The sequence below is a fragment of the Protopterus annectens genome, chromosome 3.part1 (genome assembly GCF_019279795.1).
Source record: "Protopterus annectens isolate FY-2018-M chromosome 3.part1, PAN1.0, whole genome shotgun sequence".
NCBI classification, from domain to species: Eukaryota; Metazoa; Chordata; order Ceratodontiformes; family Protopteridae; genus Protopterus; species Protopterus annectens.
In genome coordinates, this window is record NC_056732.1 from 1,318,178,239 (window position 1) to 1,318,194,248 (window position 16,010).

A 16,010-nucleotide genomic window follows, 5' to 3' on the forward strand; every position below is an offset into this window, starting at 1 on the left:
AAAATCAATTCTGGGTTGGTTCTCCACCATTGGTAGCATTGAGGATATATGGATTTACTGGGATGTTACCATGTAGGTGTTTCCATTGTCTATAGTCTTTCACAAATTTCATCTTCATGAATACTGAATTGTAGCAAAAAAGCAGTGTCCCTAGCTCTAGGTTTGGTCAACAGATCTTACCAGTGGTTCAGTTCCAATATAATGCATTTATTTATAACCCTCAGCTGTCTACATAGTTAGGTTACTTATTTGAAAGGTGGTACTTGGGACTGTCACTGAAGAACACACAATTATATTTACATTTAGCTGTTCAGACAGGGAAATAAACATTTGGCATCAGTGTATTGGAAGAAGGAAAACTATACAAGCTCAAGTTGTTATGCCATGTGCTATGCTAATAAACACCATTTATTTACACCATACGCTTAGTATTTAGGTGCCAGATTTCAGCCAAATACACTGGCAGGATGATGCTTCACACATCAGCATCATGAACATGTTGGCACACTAGTGCAAAGGGTGAGTCCTTGCTGCTATGCTCGAAATCTGAACTGGATTTGTGGCCTAGATAGATAGCAATACAACAAGGAATAAGAGGATGGATACCACCTCTCTTTCCTCATGAGGAAATGTGGGCTTTTTCTTCTTGGCAACACTGTAGTGGAGAATATAGAATACTTTAAGAATAAGTATGTAGGTTGGTGATGGGGATATGGCTTTAGTCTCTTTGCAAATGTGCAGCTGGTAGAGAAAGATACTTTTAAAAGTAATTCAAAACAAAATGCCATCTTATATTATGAAGGAACCATGGAATCCTTCTCCTGCCCATAAGAGAATGACTGGAAAGCACAGACCACAGATCACTACAATCTATCCAAACTGTGAACCTCAAATCACAATTTCTATGATGAAATGTCCCAAAGCTGACAGCTTGAGTAGCAGTTTGTCCAAAGCTCATGTATTGAAGCTGCAGGTTTATCGACCAGCAGAGGATACAGTAAAATCACACACATTTTTGAAGGGGGGAGATTGGCAAAGCAGTCTACAACCCCATGTTGGAACTTTGCTCTACACACCTCCCAATTATACTGAGGCCTCTGAACCTAAGAGTACATATGAACAGTAAAACACATAAAAAACTCCTGCCTTGTTCTCAGCATGTTACTTCTCTCCAAAGTTGCAATGTCACAGAAAATAAACATACTATAATTTACACGCTAATACATATGCAAATTTAGTGGTTAATTGGTGGGAAAGAGAACACTTATTTAATAATGACTTATACAAGAGAGTATTATTATATACTAGATTTGTGGATGATATTTTAATTGTTTGGGAAGGCACAGTAGAACAATTTGAAAACTTCTTGAAACATTTAGAGAGTACATCCAGCTTCTTGAGGTTTACGATGGAGGCATCCTATGTTGAAGTAAAATTTTTTAGATCTAAATCTGAAAATTAGTAATGGGAGAATTGTATCTAGTCTATATAGAAAAAAATGTTGGAGAAATGCATTACTCAGCTTCGATAGTATGCATCCAAGATATGTCTTTAGTGGCATAGTGAAAAGTCAATTTATTAGACTGAACAGGATATGTAAAGAACATCTAGATCTTGGAATTCAAGCAGATAAGATGGAAGAATTGTTTCTGCAGAGGGGCTATAATAAGACATTGGTTAAAGGAATTAGAAATCAAGTAATTAGAACAACAGATAGCTTAAACACAATAGAAGAAGTAAGAAGCTATTGGAGTTATAATAAGAAATCATGCTCCAAATATCAAGAAGAAGTTCTCTTTGTTACTACATATACAAATGATAATAAGATGATTAAAAATATTATAAGTGATCATTGGCAGGTGTTGACAGTAGATGATAGAACCTTAAATTTAGTAGGTGAAACTCCCAGGTTCACCTATAGGAATAATAAGAATCTGAAGAGATTACTATGTAAAACATATACGAAGAAGGTAATAATGGATATAGAGCCCAACATGAACTTGGGCACTTTTGCATGCAAACACTGTAATATGTGTAAGTATATTACAGAAGTACAAACATATATACATCCTATCCTGAATTATGTATTTACACCCAGATTCTATGCTTCATGTGATACCTGTAATGTCATTTATTTAGCCACTTGTGAACATTGTTTGGCATTCTATATAGGGCTTACTAAAAGAGAATTCAAGAAGAGAATTTATAATCATGTATATGATATCAAGAAAAATAATGAAGCCAACGCATTGGCGAAACATATAATTCAATATGAGAAACACAGTTTTAGATTCAGGGTTCTACAAATTATCAATGATAGTAACAATGGAGGTGATTTAGTAAATACATTAGAACAGAAGGAACTACAATGGATACTAAAAATGAGGGCACATCACCCACCAGGGTTAAATCAACATGTTCCTCTGAAACCAGTATTAAGGAACCGTAAATAACATACTGTTTATTATACACCTTATATATATATATATCTTTTCAGGTTCTAAAGAGATAACACATCTATATTTTATTCATATATTTCTCATATATACATTAATCATATCTTCCCTTTTTAACATGTTTATATTTATCAATGCCATGTTTTATATATTTATATTCATATATTTGTATAGCTTTATTTATTTATATTTATTAATACTTGTATCTGCATGTAGGTTAATAAGTCTCAAGCACATAGCACTTTATTCAATATGATGAACAACATACAATGCGTTAATTTTAGTCCGGCCTGTAGCCTAGGGGCATAAGCTTGATTTTGCTCTATTACTTTTCTCCAATTTAATTGGTTTGCTTATTTATATAAGAAATGAATTGTATACATTCATATTTTTTAAACTTAGGTATTTATATTTAGGTTTTATTATATATTTTGGAATCAGCTTAAGAATGATTAGGATGCTATAGAATTAAGTTATACTGTGATATGTTACATTAAATGAAAAAATTATATACATCTAACATTCTTCAAGAAGCCAGCTATGGCTTTAAAAAGTTTAAGGTTTCATCAATTAATAAGGTAATCATCTTAATTGGATGCAAGATATAGCAATTTAAACTGAGCTTTTTCTATAAATAATGAAATCTGAAGAAGCGTATGGTACATACGCGAAAGTGCTCATTTCGTTCTCTTTTGTTTGTGGAATAAAGAAGAATTTTTCATTAATACGTTGCTGGCTGATTAATGGACTTTTTGAATGTAAGTTGCCATCCCGCTCTGGTTCTACTTGTGTGTTTTACTACTACATGTTACTTCTCTCCAAAGTTGCAATGTCACAGAAAATAAACATACTATAATTTACACATTCTGCACATATAGAATAAGTATAAACAATCTAAGCCCCCCTATCAAGGGGTCATTTGGCTGTACCCCATGAGCCTCCATTACAAGAGGTTTACAGTATCACACAGTAAAAACTCTAGCTTGGCTGGGTTTTTCTTGCAGCTTGAACAGAATGGTTTGTCTGTGTGACCTTTTCACCCATTGGTTTGGAAATACTAAGAAATACTAAGACAGGGGAACATTTGCTTGTCTTAGTTCTTCCTCTGTCGGCGTAGAAGTGCATTAACCTATGTGCCTCCTGGTGCTCTTCAGAATACATCCTGCTCTACACTGAATAAAGGATTCATTTTCATCAAGTACTTAATCTTGCCTGAGCACAAAAAGCAATAACATATATAACTGTATAATGATAACAATGCGCCTCTAAAGTGAAAAAGCAATGCAAGTGGCCCAAACACTATGAGCTTTGAAAGGAATGAGTCTACCAATGCCTTTGACAGTATCATAACAGTCATGTCTTTATCTTCCACATTTGGAAAAGGGATTTGAATTATTCATTCTTATTGTTTATAAAGAGCTACTTAAATTTAATCTAACTCACTAAAATCCTATCCAAAGTTATAAGGGACTTATTTTATTCACCTTGTTTGTGTTTATTCCTAGACAATACTACACTAATAATTATAACAGCAAACAAAACTGATATGTGAAGATATATGATAAAACAATGAGGAAAAAGGTCACACAGAAAAAATCATTTAAAAAACAAAAAGAAAAATCTAGCAAAGTTAGACTTTCCACTGTATGATTCCTTAAAGGAATCATAAAGTGTTTTTTCTTTTTGTTTTTTAACTGATTGTTTTTTCTGTGTGACCTTTTTAATCATTGTTTTAGCTTGTTAGATGGAATATTTTGCAGTCACCCTAAGATTTATGGATGTCATAGGTTCATAGGTAGGTACTAGGCTATCGGCCCAAGGGCCTAAGTAAGCCTAGTCAACAAGGTTCCCTGGCTTACGCCACCTAAGAAAGTTAATTTCCTGTGCACCTGTCGAGCAGAGCCATAGAAGTGATCTCTGGGGTGTATTTCATATTTCCCATCCACTCATCAAGATTTTTCTTGAAGAGTGCTAATGAGGAACTTTGCTTGACATAGATGGGTAGCTTGTTCCAGAGTAGGGGAAGTCTCTGGGACAGTAATCTATCCCTTCAGTATGTCCTGTTTATTGTGGAGACAAGGTTTAGGTCCCTAGAGCATGTAGCTCAGAGGGATTGGGATTTCTTAAGGAGTAGCATGCCCAACAGCTCTGGGTTTAACATAGCTTTATATGTTAGGCAGAGATCTCCTCGGAGTAGGCGATATACTACAGAGTAAAGCTGGAGTTTTTTGAGATGGTCAGTGTAGGGCATCAGTTTGAGGCTAGTAATCCTCTTTGTGAGGTACTTCTGTGGCCTTTCCAGCTGCTGCAGATGTTGAGTGAGGTACATTCCAAAAGGGGCGTTGTACTCTATAATGGGTCTAATGAGTGCTGAGTAGAGGGGAACAATTACTTGTTTTTTTCTGGATGAGAACCTTTTGTGATGAGGTACGCCACATAGAAGGATTTCCTGACTACTGTGGTGATGTGATTATCAAAGGAGAGACTACTGTCCACCTGGGTCCCAATGTCTCTTATCACACATTCACCATTAAGTAGACTGCCGTTTATGTGGTAGTTCATAGGTACAGAGTTTTTACCAAAGGGGATGACAATGCACTTTTTGACATTGAGCTTGAGGCCATGGCTTTGACACTAGCATCTGTCTCAGTGAGGCCCTTCTGTAGGATGTCCACATCATTTGGGGACTTGACTATGACTCCTAGTTTGCAGTCATCTGTGAACTTTGTTAGCCAGTGGCCTTCTGTGTTAGTCTGTACTTCAGAGAAGTAGATATCAAACAGGAGAGGTCCCAAGACTGAACCCTGTGGTACTCCACTTGTCACTGATTTGAAGTCAGATTTGGAGTCTGCAACTTTTACAGTGTGGGTTCTGTCAGTGAGCCATTTGGCAACCCATCTTGTGACATAGGGATTTATACTTAGTTTAGTAAGTTTAGCTATAATTCCAGAATGGGGGATGGTGTCGAAAGCCTTGGCAAGGTCAAGATAGGCTATGTGAACCCCCTTACCCTCATCTATGGCTTTGATGACTGCCTCAAAGAAGTCGATCAGGTTCAGAAGGCATGATCTGCCTTTCACAAATCCAAACTGGGTGGGGTCCAGAGTTTGGAGGTTACCAATGTCTTTGTTTATGAGTTCCATGATGATATGTTCCATGGCCTTGCAGACTTGGCTTGTCAGACTAATAGGGCGATAGTTCCCAGGATCAGTGGTGGCTCCCCCTTTGTGGAGTGGGATAACTGTTGCTGTGCACTATTCAGTGGGCACAAAGCCTGACGTGAGACTATGACTGAACATGGTGCCTAGCTGTGGAGCCAGTTCATTCTGAAGTTTGTGTAAAACGCAGCCTGGGATGTTGTCCGGTCCCATGGATGATGTGTTTTTGGTTTTAGAGAGTGCAGATTTTACCTCCATATATGTGATTACAGGGACTCTGCATTCTTCCTGTATAGATATGGGCCTTTTAGGGGATGAGAGTGGGGCTAAAGTTAGCACTGAAACCTATCTGCCAGGATGTTGGCAATATCAGTTGGTTCTGTAATTTTCATGCTGTTGTGCTGTAACTCAGAGCAGATCTGGGTGTTGCCATTGAGATTCTTGACATAGCTATAGAATGCTTTGTGGCTGCCCTTAGAATCAGTGGCAATTTTGTTTTCGTAGCTAGCTTTTGAGGATCTTATAAGGATTCTCAGATTCTTACTGAGGCTGACCAGGCAGCTCCTCCACTAATTGGATTTTACTCACTTTTGCAACAGTTTCTTCCTTCTGTTGTAGAGTTTGTTTGTGGCTGGGGACCACCAGATTGGCTTCCTTTTTTTGGAGTATAGCGTCTTGGTTCTGTTTGGGATAGCATGATCCATGCACTCGTGTAAGTGCTTATAGAGTGCATTTGTGTAGGATTCAGCAGTCATAACTGTATTTATTGCCCATCTGCATGGATGTTATGAAGTTTGACACTTCTGTCTTAAGAAGCATAAAGTTGGCTTTGGAGAAACTTTTTACCATGGTTTCCTTAATGGTGGGTGGGCGCGGGATGCGGACATCTAGGGAGATTAGCTTATGGTCGGATCTGACCAATGAGGAGTTGATTTCAGGTGTGGAACACCAGTCAATCTTGTTGGTAATTACTAGGTCTAGGATATTGTTGCCCCTGGTGGGGGTTTGGATAAGTTGATCCAGGGCATTGGAATTTATGAATTCCAGAAAGCACTGAGCAAGAAAGAGTTGGTACATGAGTAATTTTCCCAGTTAATGGTGGGGTAGTTGAAATCGCCAATTATTAGGGTATTTGGTTGAACCCTATTATTTTCCAGTATATCAAGAAAAGAGGAGTGTGAGTCCTGGGGCATGGTGGGGGATCTGTAGCAATCTACAATTTGGATTGCAGTTTTGCCCAGAGTTAGTTGCACTAGGATAACCTCAGATGTATTATGCTGCACAACTAGCCTGGAGGTGTGGATATCCTTAATGAATATGGACACACCTCCACCTTTGGTGTTCTGGTCCAGGTTAGATGGCCGGAAAGTGTGGTATGAGTTATAGCCTGGTAATGCAGGGGTGCTCTCTAGAGCCTTGAACCAGGTCTCAGTCACTGCACAGATATCGATGTTCTCCATTTTAAGGAGTGCCTTGAGTGAGTGCATTTTGAAATTTAGACTTCTAACATTGAGTAGCATTACCCTCAGTTTTTGCTTGTCTGTTCCTGTTATGGTGGTGGATTTGTCATTTGAACCTTGCCTAAAAAAGATACTATAGGGGCGGCAAGAGCCTTAGCCAGTATCCAGAATCCCAGGGGTGCCAGGTGTAGGTCATCTCTGGCAAAGCATTGTGGTCTGTCGACTATGTCATCCCAGGCAGACAGATACTGGATCCCCTTAGAATGACACCAGAAGGTTAGCCAATTGTTGAAGTCAATAGTTTTGTCCTTGTACTGCAGTAACATTCTGGGTGATGGCAGCATGCTACTCAGGGCTAGGGTCATACCTGCCTGGGCTACAAGATTAGAGAGCTCTTCAATGTCTCTTTTCATGTAGTCCAGGGAGGTACATCTCAGGTCATTCACACCAACATGGACAATGACAGAGTCATATTTGTACTTGTTGTGGAGTGACCTGAGTGCATGGGTTATGTAGCGGATCCTGGCACCTGACAGGCAGCTGACAGTAACCTTCTCCTTATTTAGCCTGGTGAGTGGGACATCAGTGTGCCTGACTATAGAGTCACATATGACTAGTGTGTTGGGTACGTTGGTTTGCCTTATGGGCTGTGGTTTATTGGCACACTGAGTCTGTGGGCTATGTGTCATTTGGGTTGTGTTGGGGGGGTGAAGGTTGATTGTGTTTTTGCTTTGGAGGTCTCTGTTGCTTGAGCAGATTATTACTGAGAGCCCCTGCAAATGTTTTTGTGTTTCTATGTGTGGATTTTGGTGGTGTAGGTTTAGTGGGACTATGTGATGAGTGTGGTGTGGTGCAAGTGTTTACCTTCTCCTCCTGACTGTCAGGTTCAGTCTTGGTTGAAGAGAGCTTTACCTCCAGTTTGGCTAGATAAGTGCATCTCTCAAAGGTTGTGGTGTTGGGTGGTAGGAGGAGAGGGTTGACTGTGTGCATGAGGCAATTGCTACATTGCCTCAAGATGCCCAGATTCATCTGATAGACAGGAGAGAACACTGGAAGCTGACCCTTGGACATGCCTGAATAAAAAACTACTTTCCTCTAGACAAGTGAGGAAAGTGAGTATAAGAGCTGTTTTTCTCTAAGCAAGTTAGGAAAGTAAGTACAAAAACTGTTTTCCTCTATGTAAAGAGGAAGGTTGAGTGCTGTAGTAATTTGAAGCTTATTTAGTGCTAATAACAGGTTCTGAACAAGTGCTGAGCACGAATAAGCAAATTCAAGTGCTAAAACTAAGAATCTGTACCTGGATCTTGTAGATAGGCCACCTAGTGCTTACCACTCCCACTGATAAGCTAGAATGGTTCCCTCCCACACAAAAAGGCTTGGGGGCTCAGAAGCTTACAAACAGTAATGGATACAGCAAATCTGTATCTGGACTAGAATAGTTACAGGAAAGGTGAGAAACAAGCGCAAACATGGGCTTTTAAACCAGAAAGTTGAAAGAGATGGAAAAACTGCCCAAACGGCCAATAAACTACAAATTTTGGGGCAGAAACAACTCTTATGGTAGATAGGCTACCTAGTGCTTACCACTCCCACTGATAAGCTAGAAGGCTTCCCTCCAACACAGAAAGGCAAGGGGGGCTCAGAAGCTTACAAACAGTCCTGGATACAGCAAATCTGTATCTGGACTAGACTAGTTACAGGAAAGGTTGGTCAGTTGGGTACAACAACGCTGTGTTTCCAAATGTTAGTCAAACATTCCACTTATGCTGTGCTGATGATGCCATAGTAAGGCAGAAACATGCATGTCCACAGCTAGTGGGATTTGGCTTTATTGGCCTGAATTTGTTCATAAATAGACTTAAAAGGAAGAATCATGGACATTCAGAATTGCCATTTAGCTGAAACACCTGATGTCCTTAAAGGGTAATTTGCATATATCCCAATCCCATGTTACCTGTAATACAAGAGGTTTAAGGAATCAAACAGTGAAGATATATGATAGGGAAAGCAACACTGCTATGTTAAGATACATGATAGGGAAACATGCCAGATGTTTGATAACAGAACTTGAAAATCCGATGAAGTAGTTACAAAGTAATTACATAGTACATGGTATAATACAGAACTGCAAGTTAAACATAAAACAACATCAGCAAAAAGTTGCACAGTTACTGATACAGAGCTCTAAGTTAAATATAAAACACAAAAATGGTGTACAGTTGCCAGATTGTGTATGAAAATGAATGACATACCATAGAAAATGTGAGATTTGTTACTGAAATCTGACCATTGTCTATGAATATTACTATGCTGTAACAAATGGATATACTTCAAGGGCAACCTATCAGTTCATCTCCAGATTTCTGACTTTGGAAGCCACCAAACACTTGCTTCTAACTTACAATACCTTGGTCTCAGCAAATTGTCACTGTAGTAGTCTCACACTGTTATTTAGGATGGCACATGCTGTCATCAGTAGGACAACAGTAATATAAGGTAAAAGTTCATGCTCATGTACAATGTTTAGTACTTCATACTAGCAGTATTAGCACATTTCGTTTATAGATCATAGGCTTCCAAAATAAAAAACAATCAAAATTCATATAATTCTGTAATGCATCATTGTTCTTCTCTCTTCTTTAAGGGCTTTTAAGCACTTAAGGGCTAATACTTTAAAAGTAAAAATGATCTTACTTTCAGGCTAACAAAAACTACTGTCTGACCTAAAATCCTAGCTCTCAACCTTAAATGCATCCTACAACAAGCTTATTCAGTTGATTCCCTGGTTGATTCTATAGGCCACTAGCTACTTATAGTTTATTTGGATCCAATCTACCTTTGTACTGCAGAAGCATAGCTGGCTCAGCCAGTGCCCTGTGCCAATTCAATGAACTGGTGCCCCACTCCCCTCATCTCTTCAGGTGAACAGCAAAAAAAGAGCACTTTGTTGTATCTGCATTAAGCAGATATAGAGATTGGCTACATACAGATCCACCCTCTCCCCCAAAGGTCTTCCTTTAAAGAGCAAAAAAAAAAAGGGTGGCCAGATGCACAACATGCCCCTTCCTCCTACCCAGCCATTCAGGTCCTGTTTCTGTGTCTTGTCACCGACTCTCCAACTTTTATTAAAATAACAAATATGAATGTTTTTTTATAAACTGTAGCAACTTCTTGCTGCAAATGTAGCAAATGGATGCCACGGTTTATACTCTGCCTGCAGGGAGTGCTGCAGCACTCATGTTTTAGTTAAAAAAAAATCTTATAAATTGAGCAAACTGCTTGCTACAAATGTAGCAAACAGTTTCTACAATTTAGACCCTGCCTGTAAGGATTGCTAAAGAATTTGGTTAAAAAATATATATTCTTATAAATTGTAGCAAACTGCTTGCTACAAATTTATCAAACAGTTGCTACAGTTTATACTCTAATTTCATGGAGCACTACAGCAATCAGGTTTTAGTTAAAAAAGATATTTTTTTTCTAAATTTTAAACTGTAGCAAACTATTTACTATAATTGTAGCAAGCGCTTGCTACAGTTTAGACCACATAGGAAGTGCTATAGCCCTCAGGTCTGACTGGAAATAACATACTGGCTTTTAAAAGCTGGTATTGCATTAAAGAAAGAGAGATCAGGATTGGCTGATCATGCCCCCAACACTTTGCACCCGGGGCAGTTTTCCCTCTCACCCTGCACTAGCTATTCTACTGTTGCACTGCATCAGTTGGTTACCTGATGCCCCCCACTGGACACCTAACCAAACCAGTGCAATAAATGGGTGGTACACTGTCTTAACAGACGCACTAAACTACTCTCTTCTCAGTAATGAAGGTGAAGAAGTTAAGTTATGTCATTTCTCATTTGGAAAACATTGCACATCTTAAGCATTGTAATTTCTACATTGTCCTTCAGAAGGGTTGCATCTTTATATACTGCCTGAGTGCTCGATACATAATTAATTTGGGCCATTTAATTATTTTTTCTGGAAACTATATATCTACAAGAATTTCATTCTCTGAGCATTTTCATAGTGAAAAGTTTTTATGCAAGCTATTGTAAGAAATTAAAAAATTCTTTGTGTCTCAGAAACATTCTTAATTTTCTAGTGATTAATTATCACTAATATTAGATAAGAAAGCTGAATCACATACTGAACAGCATCTTAAGATAAATACCTGGAATGCAGACTTCCTTGGGGTTTCATCATCTTCTTTTTTCTCATCTTCCTCTTCCTCTTCACTGTCCGTCTCAAACAGATAGTAATCACCACTTCGAACCACTAAGTGACACAAGTTTATAGACTTAACAATCAGTTCTTAATGTGCTGTTTCCTGGTGCCCCAAATCATTTTCCCAAATGTACAACATAAACAAAACTAGATTTTCTGGGTGATTAAGAGAGATAGTAAAGAGCTAGTGAAGTTTTATGACATTCAGAATAACACAAATAATGGTGCATGTTACTGTAATGACATAAACACTAGTAAAGCAGGGAATTCTGTATGTTATGATTAAGGGAAGTCATAGAACTCAATGGAACAAATAAAATAAAACAAAATAACATAAAAGAAGATGAGCAAATATCATGGAGAAACAGTAAGGAAAGCAAAAACCATGGCAAGACAGCTATGTAAATACTGGAAGCAATAAAGATACAGGAATCAAATGATTTGGCCACAACACAGAAATAATATAAAAAGGTTACTGGCTGCTAGCTTTCTACCAGGAAAAATGAAGAAGAATGTACCATGATGAGTATTTTACAGGCTGCTGCAAATGGCATTACTGTTGCAGCAGTTAAAACATTGATTAATGATATCAGGTGCAGCTCACACAAAAATATGGAACCATGAAATGAGAATGTGTTAACATTTTCTGCTGAAACTGCATTTAAGCAACAAGTGGACACACAGTTGTTTTAAGACCATAAGGTGTTATATGCCTTATATCCTTGAACAGAATTATTTTTCTTTTTTTTTCTAAAAAAGGAAGCAAGATTATATGCATACCAAACAATAATTCAACAAGAGCAAAAAGCTATGCCATGATTATCAACTTCCAGAATTGCATTTTTTTTGTAATATGAAATAATTGATACTACTAGAAAATAAATGAAATCTGGATTGGAATGCAAATTACATAATAAAGACAGTTGATGTTTTGAATGCTTTTGTTTACATCTTTAAAATTATTACCATATTGAAAATGCAAGTCTGGAGGTTAGCACCATTCTTCAACTATCGGTGATATCTTATGAAGGGACCAATCTTTTCAGTTTCCCTACTGGTTTAGTTCTTAAACTGCTTATAGTAACAATAAAGATCCAGTATCCAAAGCCAGTTTCTTGTCAAAGTTGAGTTACAATGTCGGCATGGTTTCTAAGTTGTATTAAAATGCCTCATATCTCTAGCTCAGAGTAGAAGAAATTATTTGAGATGGACTCAGCATACATGGTAATACTCTTACATATATTAAAAATAAAAATAAAAGTTATTTACTGGAAGGGCAATTGTGGCAGTGTTACTAGTGACAAGCATATCTGCTTAGTGAATTTTGCCTGACCATATTTTTACCTAAATTGGAATGTTCACAAGAGCAGCCCCATGCTGAGTAGCATGTTTCATCTAAAGGTCAGAGCACCAAAAGTACAACACTTTCTGTGTTATCCAAACTCAGGACAAAATCTGTTCAAGGGAACATCATTCAGGTAGCCTTGTGGGAGCTTTATTTGTATGTCAGCATACAATGATGGCATCTGTAATGGTCTACCACCTCCAGTGGGAAGGGAGATGTGAACTGTGTATCACTGTAGAATGCAGCAATGCTCACACTTTGAAGGTACCATCAGTCTGCTGCTTGGAAAATCCAGTGCCTCAGAGAGCAGTTTACTTTCATCACTGTCCCTCCATTAAGAGATTATGAAATGCCTGTCTGGCTCTGCCTCCCCCAAAATGGATACAGCCATTTTCCTGTTCCAACTCTATCTCAGGAACCAACGTTATTAATTAAACTTGTGTTGTCTGAGCTCTAATCAGAGCTTTATCCCTCTGCACCAGAGATTTCTTACTATTTACTTTACTTCTATTTACTTATTTATTTAAACTTTCTTGACCAGGCTAGTCCCATTAGCCTTGTGGCTTTTTATGGGGAGACCCAACGTGATATTTATAGTTCTAGGAAACATTTGGCCACAGGATCAGATAAACTTCCAATAATCTTTTGCAGTCAGCATTAGTGTTGTAGAGCTGATACTGGAAGAGAAAACAATGGCAGAGAGAGAGAGAGAGAGTTGGAGAATGGCTTTGGATGCTGTGCTGCAAAGGAGGTAAGTAAAGATCCTGAGAATGCAGATATAAATGATGTTAATATGGACATTACAGATAGTGCAGAAAATGGATTGCTCTACTTTCACTTGCAGATTACTTGCATTGAGAAAAGTAGTTTGAAAAACAAAACTCCTTGCCATACGGTTGAAGAGAGAGATAATTATCTGATTGATATTTCATGATTGGAAATCAATGAAAAGTGTTTTTCCTCCATTTAATTTCTCCAAGTCTTTTGGGTTTCTTATACTGTGATGGGAATGGACCCTATTGCTAAGTCAAACTATGCCTAAATTTCATGAAATTAGTATTGTTTTAATCTTTAATGTTAGCCAAAAATGCTTTTCGTGGCACCCACAATGTGTCCAGAATTGACTCCTTCTGCGGTTCATACAGAGTTACATGTATCAGTAGCATATCTAAATATAACTATAAATTCTTTTTTATAAGACTCATTGCTCCTACTGCAATTGGAACTCTCTAGGTATCCTTCTTCCACACTGCCCTCAGTTCTACTTGCAAATCCTGATATTTTATGACTTTGTATCTCTCTGTATGTAAGACACTGTAATCATTGGGGGTAGCAATTTCAATGATCAATGCTACTTTTGTTATCTTTTCATCGGCTACTATATCTGGTTTTCTTGTATCTATTTTTTTGAACTGTTAGCAGTGGGTGATCCTATGTGCTATAAACTTCATAATTTCTATAATGCTTTGTGGCTCAGTTTTCCAGGGTTTCTCAGCTACTTCAGTACCATAATGTTTGCACAATCCCCAATGCAACAGTCTTGCCACATTATCGTGCCTTTCAGCATACAGGCCCTCTGTCATTAGTGCATCATACCCAGCAAGAAGATGTGCGACTGTTTCCAGGTCTGTTTTAGAAACCCTGCATTTGTTTGTTTCTCTGACATGTTCAAAGAACTTTGTAAACCAACGGGTATGTAGTTCACTATCATGGGCTGCCGATATTAACCTTCGTCTTTTAGTTTAAATTCACTTCTCCTTAACCATTCCAGCATCAGATCCTGATCATTATGAGGTTGTTCCAGGAGTTTTCAGTACTTGCAACTATGTTTATGCCTTTTCCACATTTCTTGCCTTCTAATCCGATCATTCACTTTATATTATTTCTTTTGTTTTTTTGGCACATTCAGTTGTTGCCTGATTTTTGTCTACTTCTGGTTTGATTTCCATTCCTGCTTGACATTGATATGATTCTGTTAAACTAAGCAGGAAAGTCATCTTAGACTTGCTGTTCTCATGTTTTAAAGCTTTCACTGTTTGGATCTAGTGAGATCTGCAGATATGTATGCAGTCCTATGATCGCAGATCTATACATGTAATCAATTTTGAGGAGGCTCATATCTCCTTCAGAATGGAGAATATATAATCTTGGTCTACACTGATTTTTATAAATCATATAAGTGTGAAAAATGTTTTCTTGTTTTCATGTCTAACTGATCCAGTACCTTTTTGGTCCCGTCAGTCACCCCAAACTGTAAGTTAGAACAGGAAAAGCAAATTGGTTTATAGCTTAGACCTTGTTTCTAGACGTCCGTGTTGTTTTCAGTATTAATTTTAGTCTTCTAAAATATTCCTTACTAATTTTTGTTTGCATTTGTTCATGTTTTATTATTAATCTTTCATTAGTTCCCAAATATTTATACACTCTGACCTGCTCAAGTTCCTTTATATTACATTCCTGTTTCAGACTAATATTTTCTTGTTGTTGCAGTTTTTTCCTTTAAAGGTTGATTTTTCATGTTTATGAAGACCAAATGACATTCTTACATTCTCTGAGAAAGTTTTGACCACTTGTAGTAGTAGTGCTTTCGGGTCCTCATCTGATGAACCATACAGTTTTAAATCACCCACAAAAAGAAGTTGAGAAGTTTTCACACTTTGTTATTTTTTGGAATCCAAATTGTAACCATGACCTAATTTGTTAGGTAGATAGATTAATGGGTTAAGGGCAAGACAAAAGACAAGCTATGACAAAGAGACACCCAGGAATATCCCTCTTTGAATTTTTATCCTTGGGATAGCTTATAAGTGGTTTGCCACTGTTTCATGATCACTTCAATGTAATTGATCAATGTAGGGTGTATCTTGTGCATCTGTTGTCACCCCTTTATCCATAAATGAAATGCTGTCAAATGCATTTTGTAGTCTATCCAAGCCATACTTAGATTTATCCCTTTTTTACAATTCTCTATTATGACATTATTTAGCAACAAATATCCTTTGTTCCATATTACTTTCTTTTATTACTGTTTTGTTCTATTGCCATGATTGAGTTTTCATCTAAATGACTATAAACTCTATCGGCATCAATTCTGTTATATAGTTTATAGACCACTGGAAGACAAGTTATTGCTGTATAGTTTTTATTATAGCTTGTAGATTCACTCTTAAGGAGGAGTATAGTTTTTCCTGGTGTTAACCAGGCTGGCGTCTGCTCAGGAGGAGCATATAAATAGTTCTTACTCAGGGCTAAATCATCGTGTAAAGATGCTAATACTTTTAGCCAGAAGTTAGGTACTGCACCTGGACTTGGGGTGTTCCATTTGGGAGCTTTTCTTAATTTTGTTTAAATTTCTCTGACCATT

General features: G+C 37.6%; 1 protein-coding gene across 1 annotated transcript in view; it reads right to left on the reverse strand.

Annotated features, from left to right (window-relative positions):
• PIEZO2 (piezo type mechanosensitive ion channel component 2) overlaps nucleotides 1-16,010 on the reverse strand; it is a gene marked incomplete in the record, with an annotated part of 2,710,318 nt that overhangs the window by 574,066 nt on the left and 2,120,242 nt on the right. The window contains 1 exon segment of the mRNA XM_044067359.1: nucleotides 11,249-11,352. Coding sequence (XP_043923294.1) covers nucleotides 11,249-11,352 — 104 coding nt within the window.